Source organism: Amblyomma americanum, chromosome 6 (assembly GCF_052857255.1).
Source record: "Amblyomma americanum isolate KBUSLIRL-KWMA chromosome 6, ASM5285725v1, whole genome shotgun sequence".
Lineage (NCBI taxonomy): Eukaryota > Metazoa > Arthropoda > Arachnida > Ixodida > Ixodidae > Amblyomma > Amblyomma americanum.
In genome coordinates this window covers 99773664-99788644 of record NC_135502.1, presented here as the reverse complement: position 1 = coordinate 99788644, position 14981 = coordinate 99773664, and the positions used below count along the sequence as shown (strand labels likewise).

The 14981-nt window shown below is 44.6% G+C and overlaps 1 protein-coding gene across 1 annotated transcript in view; it reads left to right on the top strand.

Moving 5' to 3' along the window:
• The window catches only part of Rbcn-3B (WD repeat-containing protein Rbcn-3B), a 97298-nt gene that overhangs the window by 69745 nt on the left and 12572 nt on the right, over positions 1-14981 (top strand). Inside the window, 3 exon segments of the mRNA XM_077627693.1 lie at positions 8429-8699; positions 12433-12515; positions 14390-14489. Coding sequence (XP_077483819.1) covers positions 8429-8699; positions 12433-12515; positions 14390-14489 — 454 coding nt within the window.

Here is a 14981-nt window from a genome sequence, read left to right as displayed (position 1 = left end):
CACAATCACTTGTATGAGCACAGAATGATTTACAAATACAATGCAACTCGTGCAAAGTAACAATAGAGAGAGATTACAATTTAACAGAACCTTTGCACCTAATGTGCACTAACACAGAGAGAGACAAACAAACAAAACTTAATTTGTTCACCGGGCACTGCGACAGTCCGACGACCTGAGAAGCACGACGATGCCGATCCGCAGACTGGCGCACGTAGCCTGGCTGGTCCGTGGCTGGGCGAGTGGTGTTCTCCCGGGAGTCGAGCGGGCGCGCTTCTCGGAAGCTTAAACGGCGGCTCGGGCTGACAGACAGCGGTTACAGCCCCTCATTTATAGACGCGGTCTGCGTCGATTCGTACTTCACGCCAAGGCAGGCACGCACATATACGCATATCAACTGCACAATTTCCTTCTCCTTCTCGTGCCGGGCGCGCGACCCCATTGGTTGAGTGCAGAAACCGCCTTTGAAAAGATTCTGGGTCCTTCTTGCGATGCGAAGATGCCCGCACGAGAGCGAAGGGGAGAGGGTATCACTTTAGCGCGGTCAAAGTTACGCCTCTCCATCGACGATGAGTAGAAACTACTCAGACATTCTAGAAAAATCGACGCCGCCGCACGTGGCCATGTTTTTTTTGGCGCCCCGCCGGCGAGCTGAGTGGAAAGGGCAACAGCACACACAAAGTTACGTGCTGTCCGGGGATCCTTTCCCACTTTTTTTTTTTTTTCCGTTCGTGAGCGCGATTGCTTACACACAGGGCCGTTTTCTTTCTAATATGCGCCGAATTTTGTGACAGCCATTGGTGCTGCCAGCAAAAATGGTTGCTGGTACCTGTGAGAGGTATCACTAGTATTATTTTACGGATAATAATTTTAATGCCATTTAAGTGTTCTCTATCATAATTTCAATAACACTTATACATCTCGGTTAATGCAATCACTGCACGCTGCCTAGACGATGTGGCTGTTGTCGTGATTATTGCTTTGCTGACTATAGAGACTTTAGCAGAGCGGGCCAGCGGAGTGGACGAGAGAGGGCGCCAGTGCGCATGCTCAGAACGCTCATGCGGCCAACGGGTTTGCGGCACTGCCCGCTTGCTCGTTCGTCTGGTCTTCCCAGCGGAGAGGACCCAACGAGTGACTAACATGGCGGCCTCCAGTGCGAATGTTGGCGCGTCGGCTTCATCGAGCACGGCCGCGGCACAAACACGCCTGCAAGCAAAGAAGCCGCGCAAATGTTTTTTTAGCACGCAAGAAGATCTTTGCCTTCTGCAGAAGTGGCCGCGACAAGGCCATTCGGGGACGAGCTCAAGTGGGTGAGCTTGCGGCTTCGGCTTGACTTGACCATCACAGTGCCAAACGTTTTTTTTCTAACACGACATACTTTAAATTGGATTGTATTGGATGTTTAAATATATACCAGATGTTTAAATATATACCAGAAACACAAATAATGCCTTTAATTAGCAATCTTAGTACAATAACAGCAAGCGCAATTCATATTCATTTCAGCGTAACTCTGCTTTTCACCAATAGGTGGGGCTGCACAGCGCTGCGCGCTACTACGCCCATTTGGTCGTCTTAGACGCTGTGCTAAAGCTCTTTACTTGTGCTACATTCCGCTGGTGCTCCGCTGGGGAACTACCAGCGGAACGGAACGTAAATGCGCTCAGCTAAAAGTCTCTAGTGTTTCGTGTCCGCAATGTCAGGGTTTGCTCATGTTCTTGTCCATGGCTTTTGCCGGCAGCAATACTGCTGGTGGCAGCGCCACTGGCAGCATAGTGGCAGTCTGCCTTTCTAAAAACACTTTAATAGATAATAGATGTTGAGAAAGCATGGCTAAACCATGCTATAAATGGTGAATACAGTGCAATCTACTTATAACGATATTGAGAAAACCGGAAAATCCAATTGGTATAACCGACTATCGTTATATCCGGACCAGCAAAAAAAAAAGCAAGAACACACCCATGTATTGCCCCATACATGCATGTAGGTATTGCCCCATGCATGTAGCCACTGCCACCTGTGCTCCTGTCAAGGGCGCACAGCGTCCTGGCGCTCTGCCAAGTTCACCGAGTGAGCCACCCCTGAACCCTCCGATGCTCCTGTCAAAAGATGAACACGCCATGATGTTATCAGAGCACAGCATCTTGACATGCTGCCAAGATCTACGCTGCGGACAGGGCGAAACGTGGAACGCGAATGCATAAAAAAGAAAAAAAAAGAAAATTATCCACCATCTCGGGCAGAAATTACGTTTGCGTGAGACAGCATTGTATGGCAGCAGCCAAGCAGGGGCCGTATTCCGAGTTTGTGTCATAATAAAAAGCGTCATAATCTGCCGCAGCGGCCGCCTCTGTCTGGTCAAAAAACCGGAAGCGGATGTGGTTCGGTTGCGACTGTGAGTGGCGGCAGGATGTCACTGCATTGTGGTCGCCGCTGTGAAACGTCCAGCAGCGCTTTTGCTTTTTGCCGAGAAAAAGAACGCGACCAATGCAACAGAAAAAACACTCAGCCACAAGTTTGGTTGCGCATCTGATTCCACTGTAAAGGAGCAATATCATAGCTGCTTTATTTACCCAATTGACTTCAGCAAATACAAAAAATATAGTTCAGGCACTCTTTTCTGCACCGCAAAGGCCGGAGGTGTACTTAAAGAAGAAAATATTGTATGCAACCACGCATGGATTTTCAGTGACAGAAGGCGGCCTCTACAGCCGTTAATTGCCGATCGTAAATAAAAGGCAGCTAGCTTGTTTGCACAACATGGCGTTTTACATTTATCTTGAGGAAAAGGGAACGGAGAGGAAAATTTGTAGCGTGCACTCACTCACTGCACAGTGCGCGCTTCGTGCAGAGCTGAACCAAGACGCCGTGATGACTTGCCGTCTGCAACATCGCTGGATGTAAATTGGTGCTGTGATCGGACAGTTCTACAAACTGTTAATTTACGTTTTTTTTTTTCATTCATTTTATGCAGGCACTGCAAATAAATAAAAGGGATGAGCTAAATAAAACTTCTTACTGTGTTTGTCTTGATATATGCGTTGGGAGAGTTCGCAGACGAAGTTTTCATAGGTTCGCCATGGTACGAAGCACACGCATGCCCATTGGCGCCCTAAAACTAACTTGCAAGCTAACTCGCGAGCTCAATGATGCAGAGCCACACCACCGCATCTATCGAGGACTGTGAGGGACACCAAAAAACCACCTCTGGCAAGTCAAACGCTTCGATGTAGCAGTGCGTCGCTGGTGACTGAACGCCGATGCATGTGAGTGGTTTCACGCGGGCAGACATTACACACGGTCATGATGCAGGGCGCTTCAACAGCTAATAGAGAGTTCTAGAATAGGAAATGCACGTTTGCGCGCAGTAAACGCAAGTATTTTGCGGGTCATTCTGCTTTATGTTACATAATTCAGCATACGCAGGCGAGATAACTCGGTGATAGTGTCACCATCCAGTTTAAATGAAGAGAACAATTTCTGCAACAAACCAGTGCTCGTTAGGCCTACGAGCTACTGAATCGTTCAACGAAATAAAAAAACAGGCCGAATTTATCGTCCATCTAATTTGTTATAGGCAAGACAGGACGAAGCGAAAGTTCCGTACCCAGTTTATAGCCACTTCACGAGCCGAAAAATGCAGTAACATCGACGGGGTCACTTCGAAGCGAGAGGCTTCACTTCAGAGTGCGCCGTTATATGGGCTGTAGAGCATCTGCTGCGTACGCTATGTGTTTGACGTCACCGTCCAGTTTCTTCGACCCTTTTCGCTGCATCCGAACCATCACATCCGCTTCCGGCGTTTCGACCAATCAGGTGTGCCTGTTGTGGCAGATTATGACACAAACTCAGAATACGGACTCGGGCTTCTCCCTTCAGCGATTGTGAGGATGATAGCACTTGGTTCCCAAGGCTGTAGGCAACTCTCCCTCATGGATTTTGCCACGCCGGTCTGTTCACGGAGTTTTTACGTCGTTCACTCAAAAGTTTTTTTTTTTTCATCAAGCTTTCAGGCAAATTTTGGTGGTAAACTTCTTCCGGACGGCCAGAACCCTATCGTATCCGTTATTTCACCGATAATTGTATCATTATATATTATTTATTTTTACATAGGGGCAATGGGAGAATTGATAAATCTAAAGAGTTTGATCGTTATAAGTGATATATAGTTATATCTGGTATCGTTATAAGTGAATTACACTGTAGTTGCAAGCAAAAAAAAAGAAATTAAGACGTTTGAAGCTCTTTCAGAAAAAATAACAAAAATAATGCTGTGTATTGCATATCCTATTTATAAAGTGTAGTATATGAACTCCAGGCAACTACCATCTTTTATTTGGAGAGCTGTGGTGTTTTAACACAGCACGGCACAACTGTCGGCTCTGGCGCGACTTGCTTTGCAGGTTTAAAATATAAATGCCTGCCAAACTGCAAGCTCTACACGCTGTAATGTCATCATAGGGAAAAATCTGCAAGAATATGCCAATATTTTTTTTATACTTGTCTCTGGCTATGGACTGTCCCTTTAATGTCTTCATCCTCATGGGGCATTTAGTTTATTTGATAGTATTGTTCACTTGGATGACTAACAAGGTTTTTAAATGTACATCTTTGAGATGGTGTAAAGAAGTTGGTGCTTGTTTGATAGTTTTAGTGTGTCGTCTTTACTGCTATCCTGTATGGAGATTACAGTATTTAGTTTCTTGCTTTTGTTTTTCAACTGGTTTCTTGCAATTAGGTTAGCTCTAAAGGCATTGTGAGAGTCCTTTGATAGTTTTGCTGGTCCTGAAACTTCCCCAAAGTTTGAGAAGCACTACCATTTGTTAGAAAGTAGCAAGCTTTTGCTCTGCCATGAAATAATCCCTGAAAATGGTAGTAATTAAGCACAGACACAAATAAAAAATCAATTAAAAATTTTTTAATGGATCCCTAAAAGGTTTAGCAGGTGTCGCAATGCTAGTTACTTGGCAAGAATATGAACCGTTTCAGTTTTGAGCTCTCTAAATTTCATTTTAATTTATCTCTGCTCCAACAAAGCTAAAACTTGTTGGTGAGAGACACATTTGCAATGTTGAGTGAGCTTTTACTAGCCACTGCATGATAACTTTCAGGAGGCGAAGTATATTTATTGCCTGAGGGAACATTAAAGATAAAAACAAACTGAAAACTGAAAAAATGGTTGGAAACTGAATGTTCTTAAGATGAGGTAGTAATGCAGTGAATTCAGGCAATAATCTTCAGCCGTGAGGTAGAAAAAGCCTGTGCTTTGTACCATTGTTTCAGTTGCTGTTTATTCTGTGGTGCATACCATTAAGTTTTGTTTGCCATTTTTTTTAGAAATGTCAAGTGGGCAATGTCAAATGCAGTGACCTGTCATTTTAGTTGGTGCCACATGTGCATGGATGCATATTTGTTTGAAAATGATCTTGTGCCATTTTTCAAAAGTCAATAGTAGATTTTTACCAAATACTTTCTCATGCTTCACATTAATTTCTAAAAGGACAGATCTTGACACCTGAAATGGTCATATTTTACGCAAGTGATTAACACAGTTGTTACTGGGGCGCTCTTGCATCAGGTTTCTAATCAGTGAATCTACATTTTTGTTCCAGCAGAGGACCGTAAGCATACGTACTCTTCTTTTTTTATCCTAAAGTGCATAACGTTGTTCATTGTTGTACTGTACTACAGTAGCTCTATCTGGTACATTGAATCTTCTGCTTCAGGAGTTTAAGGTGCTGGTGAAATGCCACTGAGTAGCAGTGCCTTTAGTGTCTGCATTCTTCATCTTGCTGTACTTTAATTGATGAGAACCTTTATAGGGTCCTGAAGCCAGTCAAGACTCTAAGCTTGCCATAGTTGCTAACCGTGGCACATGCACTTAGCTGAAAGTTAAAACTGGGACCCAAAACTGCCATGGTCATGTCCTCATATGAATGACAACTACTCAGATGCAGGTACTGAACTAGAACAAACCTTCGCAAGCAGTACACGCTGGATAGAAAAAAAAAAGCCTTTAGATGACTCACAATTCATACATAATGTGCCGCCTGTAGACAATCTGTGTGAGAAATGTAATGGCTTGCTGTGGTTTGGTGGTCTGCAGAAGCTGGGTATAGGCTCAAAATTCCTGTAGAAGGTCCTGCTCTGTGGTTTTAATTATTAGTAGGGGTGCGCGAATATTCGAAATTTCGAATACGAATCGAATATGTTTCATATTCGGTTCATATTCGTATTCGAGAAATGATATTCGTGAATTTCCGAATATTCGAAAATTCCCGAATACTTGCCAGCGATAGTATACTGTGCCGACTTTCGTAAATCTGATTGTTGCAAAAGCGCAATATCTGGGCAAATTATCTGAGTATAGAGTTTAAAGTTCCGGGAAAACAATATAAAGGCCCTGTTCTCTTTCTTCTCCATCGTTTATCGCGTGGACCGATCGTATTCCGATGCCTGTAGGCTTGACCTTTTGCGCAATTCCGCAAGTGGGCTTTCCCACATACCACACGTGCTGCGAAACACATGGGGTATAACCCGCTTCTAACAATTGCAACGTGAAAGCACGTTTGTTTGTGTTTTTATCCTTCCGTAATATGTTATCTAATTAATGCCCACACCATTGGCATTCGTTCTGTCACCTTAACTCTCTGAGCGTGACCACCGCATCTTGTTTTGGTCAACTACGCTATGCGGGAAAGCCTACTTGCGGAATTTCGCGTGAGGCTCCCGAAGGTGCGAGTCGAGGCGTCACAACAGGGCAAGCGATCCTGTAAAATTCCCGCGTATTGCATGGTGCACTGTAACCAATGCACCTCTTAATGGGCCTAACAGCAGGCGTGACAATGTTCGGAGGGCCCCTGTCACTAGGTCAAAAAAAAGTAACCTCGCCGCGTAGTTTTGGTTTCTGAGCTTAGCCACTCGCCCGTTGCAATGGCAACTGTCGGCCGGCGCATCCGCCAGTAGTCCAATCTCAGCACCGTGCCGCTTTCAGACGCTGACTGACACGTCGGTCGTCATTTCTTTTCCTTTTTTAGAAACAGTCTCGCCATTCCGACGTCAATGCGCGTTCCCATCTCGCTTACGTTCGCGATGTCTTCCAGCACGCCAAAGCTCTGTGCTTGTCACGGGATTACAGGTGTTTGCATGATAGAGCCGCCTCATAAGACTACCACATTTTTGGTAGTTTTTTTCGGGGCCGCGGGGCATTTTATAAATCGACCTTAAAATAACCTGGGCATTTCTGTCGGTTCTTAGAACTCCGAATTAATGAGGTTTTACTAGTCATCATGTTATTTTTGTTTCCAGTCTTGTCATGTTATGGATTGCATTTTGCCTGACCACATTACAGGTTGGGTACTGTTATGCAGTTCAATAAAGTAGTATACATCTTTGCGCACATCATGTTTTTTTTATATGGTGCTCAGGCAGTCTAGTTTTGTTTATTTTAGTTGCAAAGGCCATACACTATTTTGAAAAAAATATGAGGAACAATTTTTGCTTGCTTATCTTTTCAGAATTTATTTTTTTGTGCTGACCAGATGTTCTATATTCGATTCGATATTTGAAGCCATTTTTTCTTCATATTCGTATTCGATTCGTATTCGAAAATTTCGATATTCGCACACCCCTAGTTATTAGTCTAATGGAGTAGAACTTTTTCCTGGGCTAGGTTGTGCTTCTTTCTCGTAGGTAAAAGATTAGTGCAACATGAAGATGTCTGTCTTTCTCCGTTGTGAACGCCTTTATATTGCACTGTCTTTTGACACACAAGAAAGTAGTCTAATGCTTGCCTGCCAAGGATCATGTTCTGAAATTTGTTAATCCTGCACTGCAGTGGTGCTTCATCACTGCTTCCAATGCCTGTACTTGTAGCGCACAGCTTGTGGCTGCATTTTTCGTTGTTTCAGTTAATTTCAAATTTATGAGATGACAAATTGTTAAATGAGCTACCAAAGCAATTGATCTTACGTCTAGCATAGTTAACGTAGGCTAGTACCACCTTTGTCAAAAGTGACCAGGCAATAAATGAAGTAAGTTTCTTAGCCGTGTAGGAGAGCATTTATGGTGCCCCTCAAGTGCACGATCAGTGTAAGGTAAGCGGAACCCTTGTCCTTACCTTTCAAGACCTTTTGGTTTTTAGGAGTGCTGTTAGGGTTCTGCTACATAGGAGAGAAGCAAACCCCAACACCTGGTTACTTTTAGCAAAGACTGCATCTTCCACGTTCAACTTCTAAGCCAATAGTTAAATATGAAAAATACCTCTCTGATAATTGCAGATTGCATGCATAAGTTGGCCTACTTGATTTGAGGTATTTTTTTTTCTATTTAAAGAAAAAGGTCATTAGTTGTCACATATGGCACTGAAAGGGCAGAGACTTGGGCCCTAGGTTTCATGGAACATTTTTGGCATTGTGTGCAGCATGTCGTACGGCCTGCCGCTGACACCGGCGGCAGATTCGTGCCGCACAGCGCGGCATGCGCTGTCCCTGATTGCCACAGCGCGTCCGCCAGCGTTCATCACGACGCTGGCACGCGAGGTGCACCGCTACAACACGCTCGCCCAGAATGCACAGTCACTGAACATCTCGCTGCACCAGACGGTGCTGAGCCGTGCGCGCCCCGAGATCCTGCGCATTGTCGAGCTGCTGATCGACAAGATGCAGACGGAGGTGGCAGACCTGCTTGTCGAGGCGAGTCTTGCACTTAGTCCTGTTTAAGTGACGAAGTGTACCATTATCGGTGCATTGCTGGTGTCATGCTACACAGCTTTCACACACAGTTTATAATATGTATGCAATGTTCAGTTGTGAAGTGTGCACTTTGTAATGTACTATGGTGAGACATCGATGGGGCAAACTAGCCAATATTCGATAATTCTGTATAATTTGGTCGAATAGCTAAGATCTGTTTCGAATTTTTGATATACAAAATCTCGTTTTGGTTCAGTGTACATTCTGCAGGGTAGCATTGCAGCACTTGTGCAGCTGAAAGCAACAGCCACGCAGTGACGCAGTTGCAATTGCAATTAAGACCAACACTCGGAGGCAAGTGACAATGAGAGGCGATGGCGATAAAACTGCGCAACTTCCATGCCTTCCACTCGTGTACAACCCACTTTATTAAGTGCCACACCGAACTGCCAATGGTCTTGTACTTTTGGGTCCTGGCGGGACGCACATTCCGAAGGTTACCGGAAACACTTTACGTTTGCTCTCATGCTAGCTACTGCTTTCTCCGGGAAAGCGACCCTCAGCATGAGCAAGCCTCACATACAGCATGCAGTTTGATTTTTCATTAGCAGAACTGATCTGCATACGAACTGATTTCTTTTTTTGACCCGTGAAACTCCATGAATCATGGTGGCAACATGCACCGGTGCAAAGTGCATAATACCCTCAGCTCCATGTGTAGGTCACCTCCCCAGTTTTGGATGGCCATTTTTGCAAAAGGTCAGCATATCTCCAGTGAGTGCGCTATGCTTCAGAGCTTTCTATTCTTTTTTTATTATTTGTAGTGGCCTTATGCACCAAAAGTGTTTGAAATATTCGCTTCAAAAGTATTCAAATAAAATCGTTGTTTGCTTCGAATCCACTTCGAACCAAATAATCAGTATTCTCACAAGCCCACAATAAACGCATTTGGTGTGCTGACAAGGCTACAAGGCTACTTTTCAGGACCAGTGTGATCCTTTTTAATAGTGTTCTACCTGACATTATATGCAAGTCAACCATGTGAAACGTGGTGCTGTACTTTCCTGCAGGGTGTCGGGCTTAGCTTAGGTTTCTGCCATATATATTCGCATAATGAACAGTTTGCTGTTAGTTTGCTGTGGTGCAAGATTTAGATTGTTGCCCCAGGCTTGCTCGTTCAAACAAGCATGGTTTATTGTCTGTTTTCTTTGACAGAGCCACATTTTAGCAACATACTTTCTCGTTAAATGTCTCTTGTATTGTGAAGGGATGATGTCTCTAACCTTTCACTACTGGCAGAATTTTGCTTCATCAAGCTTCGGCATGGTGAAAGGATAATGCATAACAAAAGGGTAATGTGTAACCTTTGTGGCAGTCCATTGTTCTTGCACTTTTTTCTTGTGTAATTCAAATAAGTTTTTGCGTGTATGTCTGCATGGTCATATGGACCTCCTTCACCCCGCGGCGTCAAGGAGATGCGGTGGCGCTGATGTTACCAGCGACTTTCGCATGGTAGGCAAAACAGGTTCCGCTTGCCCGTGCCTACCGCAGCTGCCGCAGGTACCGGCGGCTGCTTCAAGCCTGTGCACTGCAGAAGCAGCATGTATTGACCAGCTGCGTCACTGCTGGATCCGCGTAGTAGCATAAAAAATATTAAATTAGCCTCGATAGGTTTCTCACGCATAAATTCCGCATTCGGAAACTGGCTAACAGGCATTGGACCACGGTAGTAAAGCACGAAGTCTGGGAGTCGATAGGCACTGCCACTCAATGCACTTAATAGCATGCAAGTTACTGCGTTCATTCACCTGAACTTCAGGATAGTAGGCTGATAATTGCTCAAGGAAAAAAAAAAAAGACATATGCAGCTGGACACGTACTTACCACCTTGAGCCGGAGTGCACGGGGCGCCGACAGGTTCACTCGCCCCCAAGGAATGCGTTTTTTTTTTTTGGTTAATAGCACAGCATGTTTTAATGGCACGTTTTATGACATTTAATATTTACTTGAAACTGTTTCTTGATATGACGACGTAATTATTTCATTCGAGTAGGAAGAAGTCTGGTAAGTTGTGTCAATCTTGCGCGGTCGCGTTGGTGTGCTTAGAATAGCGTACCTTAAGTGTGCTAAACGCCATATGCTTTTTCATTGCATCATGCATGTGTCATGTTTCATGAGGTAGTACATGATCGCGAAGCTTGTTTGGAAAGAACCAGCCGCAGGCGTGCTACTAACAGACACGTGGCGAGATTGAGAGGGGACGCGGCAATGAAAAGTGTTTTCGTTATTCATGCATGCGATATGTAACTAAACTTGGTGCAAATATGAAATTCCTACGCTAGTTTCAGTAATTCCTTTTATTTATAGCTATACCTGGTGCAGTTCTGGGTAATTATAATTAACACAGTCGCCAAGTCCCCCCAAGGTCTCAAATAATTGAGTAGATAGTGCGCAGTTTTTTTATGCCAGCATGTACATAAAGCCCTGTTCTGTACGATGACGCGACTAGTTCTTTTTCTATATGATCAGTACTTATGCATGCATAGTTACATGAAAACGTTTCTTACAAGGAATAACACAGTACTGCACGTGTAGGGAAAAAAATCGAGAGATTTATTACGCTCCTCAACGTCTCAGGAATAGTTTGCGACAAATGGAATCACTTGATTTCAGTCGCAGAAAATGTGAGAGGTCACAAAACGAACCTTAAAGTTTATTCCCTCGTTTATGGCATCTTTGCTTTCGCTCTGGTCAAAGAAATGCGGCACTGAAATCAAAGAAATTACCTCACAATTTTTGACGACCACACTTCTAAAAAGCGTAATTTATAAATTTGTACTCAATATTTTGCTATAATTTTTCGTCACGAAACTAGACTTCAGGGCTAGGAAAGAAAATAATTCTAGAAATCAAAAATTTTCACCAAATCGACCAGCTTAACAAGAGGACAAGTCGGCCTGGCTGGTGCGTGGTCATGCGGCTAAAAACAGCGCTAAGCGAGACAGGAGATGAGGGACACGACGCTGTCCCCACTTTTCGCACAGCGCGGCACGTACGTATGTCAGCAAACGATGAGCGCATGTCTGCTCCGACGAAACAAGGCCAGCACTTCCCCTCACTATTGTCTCGAAGTAAAATCATTCCGGCTAGTGCAGAGTGTCAAAACTTGTTTTATTCAATGCCTAGCGCATAAATAAATGGCAAGAACGCTTTCTACATGTTTACTACTAACCATATATACAATACAGTGGCAAACTATTTCTCTTTATAGGCCGCAAGTGGCCAACGCGAGCTCGTGTACTTCAACAAATTACTAAGTTGGAAGCATCGACCATTGCTATGATTCGCAGAAACTGGAAACGCGCCTACAAGCCTTGAAAACCCGCGCTCAACACCTATCCGCGACGCCACTGCCCGACCTTTTGCCTACCACGAGCTCGCATGCGACTGCAGCGCCACCTCGTTTGTTTACAAACATGCAGGAGGTCTATATGTGTGTGTACGTGCTAGAGAGAGAGTGAATGAGTGAGTGAGTCAGGGAAAGGACAGTGAGGGATAGTGAAAAGCCTCGGAGTCTCTTAATCCCAGCATTTTCAACCATCATCACAGTCTGTTTTCAGCAACCAGTATGTAATGTGTGTTGTAAAATATTTGAATGCGGTGTGGTGTTTTCTGGGTGCAAGCAGTCATGTTTTTGTGTGCTTTCCCACTTTTTCTCTCTTGCACAACGCAGGTGATGGACATTGTGCTCCACTGCCTTGACCCAACACAGCTCAAGTTGCGCGGCCTCAATGAACTCTTTCCTGCCATCTGCAGGTATGCATCAAGTTCGCATCTCCTTTGAATCGATCGTTTAGTAGTTTGTACCCTCCTTGCTTTAGAAGTAAATTGCTGCAGGATTTTTTTAAAATTTATTTTATCTTGTACCATATGCCGCCGCCGCGGTGGCTCAGTGGTTATAGCGCTCGGCTGCTGGCCCGAAAGACGCGGGTTCGATCCTGGCCGCGGCGGTCAAATTTCGATGGAGGCGAAATTCTGGAGGCCTGTGTACTGTGCGATGTCAGTGCACGTTAAAGAATCCCAGGTGGTTGAAATTTCCGGAGCCTTCCACTACGGCGTCCCTCATAGCCTGGGACGTTAAACACCCATAACCGTACCATATGCCAGAGCAGAGTGTCTAGGCAGAGCAGATACATCTTAGCAAGGCATCCATGGTAGTGGTTAACGGTAAGTGCATTTTTATGTGCCGGAACAGCTCTGCAGACTGTAAGGCATGCTGTTGTGGTGGACTTCAGGTGAATTTCGGTCACCTTTATGGTGCACCAAGATCCCATTACAGTTAAATCTGGATGTAACGAATCTTTTATAGCAATTCCTCGATATAATGAAGTTGAATCGCGTGTTTTGAGACCTCCATGTAATGAACCCAATAGGTCTTTTGCGTTGGGACTCTGGGGCGTGGACGGCGGAGAGCACCAGTGACACAAGGTGAAGAGTCTGTTTCCTGAGGCAACAGCAACAGGCAGAACGAAAGACTGAACTTGCGGGAAGAAGCACGTGCCTCCGTGGCCAGCCTACAGTGGTAGCGCAACCACGTGCGCTCACCTCTAGCTCGGTTGCAGTGCCCTCTCCCACTTTCCCCACCCCACTCGTAGCGGTGTTGCACGAGCTGTGGCAAAGGCGGTGGCGGCTGCTGCTGTAGTCGCGCTATGCGCTATCAGTGCAACCTCAAAACATTTCCCCGTGTTTATGACTTCGAGTAATGCTGTTTTCTGTACACATTTTCGAGGCTATTTCACCTACATTTATCTCTTATTTTGATTTTCATTTTTCATTGTTGTTTCAGGTCTTCTGCAAAAACAGCATGTAACGAAAACCTGGATGTAACGAAAAATCCCGAACTTTTTCAGCTTCGTAATATCCAGGTTTGACTGTACACACGCAGCTATGCTATCTGTGATATTTTCTTTTCCACCCCTTAGTGGTTTGGGCATTGCAGATTTCCTCTGGAAAAGGCCTTGCATATTGCTAACTAGAGTAGGCAGTAAGCTGACAGTGGTCTCCCAAGAATCCTGTGACCAGTACTGATTTCTTTACTTTGTTTGAGTACAGCTTGATCAGCAAGACATGTCTAAGGCTTCTAACTTTCTGCGGCAGAAAATTTTAAATTCCACGAAGTGAGAACAAAAAACTTCAATATATTTCGCGGGAAGCCTCCTGCGCGTTCACAAGTGCGGCTTCTCGCGCAGAAATGGCTGTGCACTTGATGCCACAAGGTCATTGTGAAGCTGGCTTTTCCTCGCAGCTCATAAGTCTAGTGAGTGACTGTGGGTATCTCAAAGCACGGCAAATAAAACGGCCACGCTGCATTCATACTTTCTGAAGCAGATGATTCAGGAGAAAAAATAATTATCTTTACGCAAATACAGTGATATTTCTTTCAACAGGTGCCAGTATGGTGCCTCATCTCATAGAAAACTTGCGGGCATAGAACCACAGAGCTTGATGCACTAGCTTGCTTGCGCAGATGGGGGGAGCAAGCGTGTCAAGGAGACTGAGGGTGATCAGGTTTTCTTTTATTTTTGTAAGTCAGCGCTTTATGCAGACTTTTTTTTTATTTTCCTGGAAGCTGTCCTCTGTAGTACAGTGCTCTGCGACATGCTGTATGTGCCCATTGCTCTCTTCACCAGGTTTAACAATGTCAGCTACTGCGGGGCAACACGGCGCATTGCTGTTGGGGCCAAGAGTGGCAACCTGACGTTGTATGAATTGAGGGCCTCCAAGGCACAGGTGAGTCCTTCGTTTTTATGTGGACTTCTTGCTTGTCTTGCGGCCAAGTTTTACAATGACCCTTCCATGCTTTGCTTTTAACACTGTGAGCAAGTTGTTGCTATCATTATCAAGAGACAGGAAAACAAGGGAGCTTTTGCATAATGTGTACCCAGTCGATGATTGTAGCGACTGCGTCTTGTGGTAGAGATATTTGTGTACCATATTTGCTCACATATTGGGCACCCTTTTGGCCAAAAAGTTTGATACTAATTTGGGAGACATGTTTGTTATGAGAAGACACACGGCCAAGAAATGCACACGCGTGGGAGAGAAGAGACATGTGTGGCATTGCCTATTCATAAATACAGATTTATGTTTTTGAAGTGGGAAGTAAATGGTGCTTTGCTGACCGTACTTGGCACCGAGAGTGTCTTCTTGGTTCTGCATTCATCATCATCATCATCATTTATTATACCCTTAAAGGCCTCTGTTGAGGCATTACATAAGGGG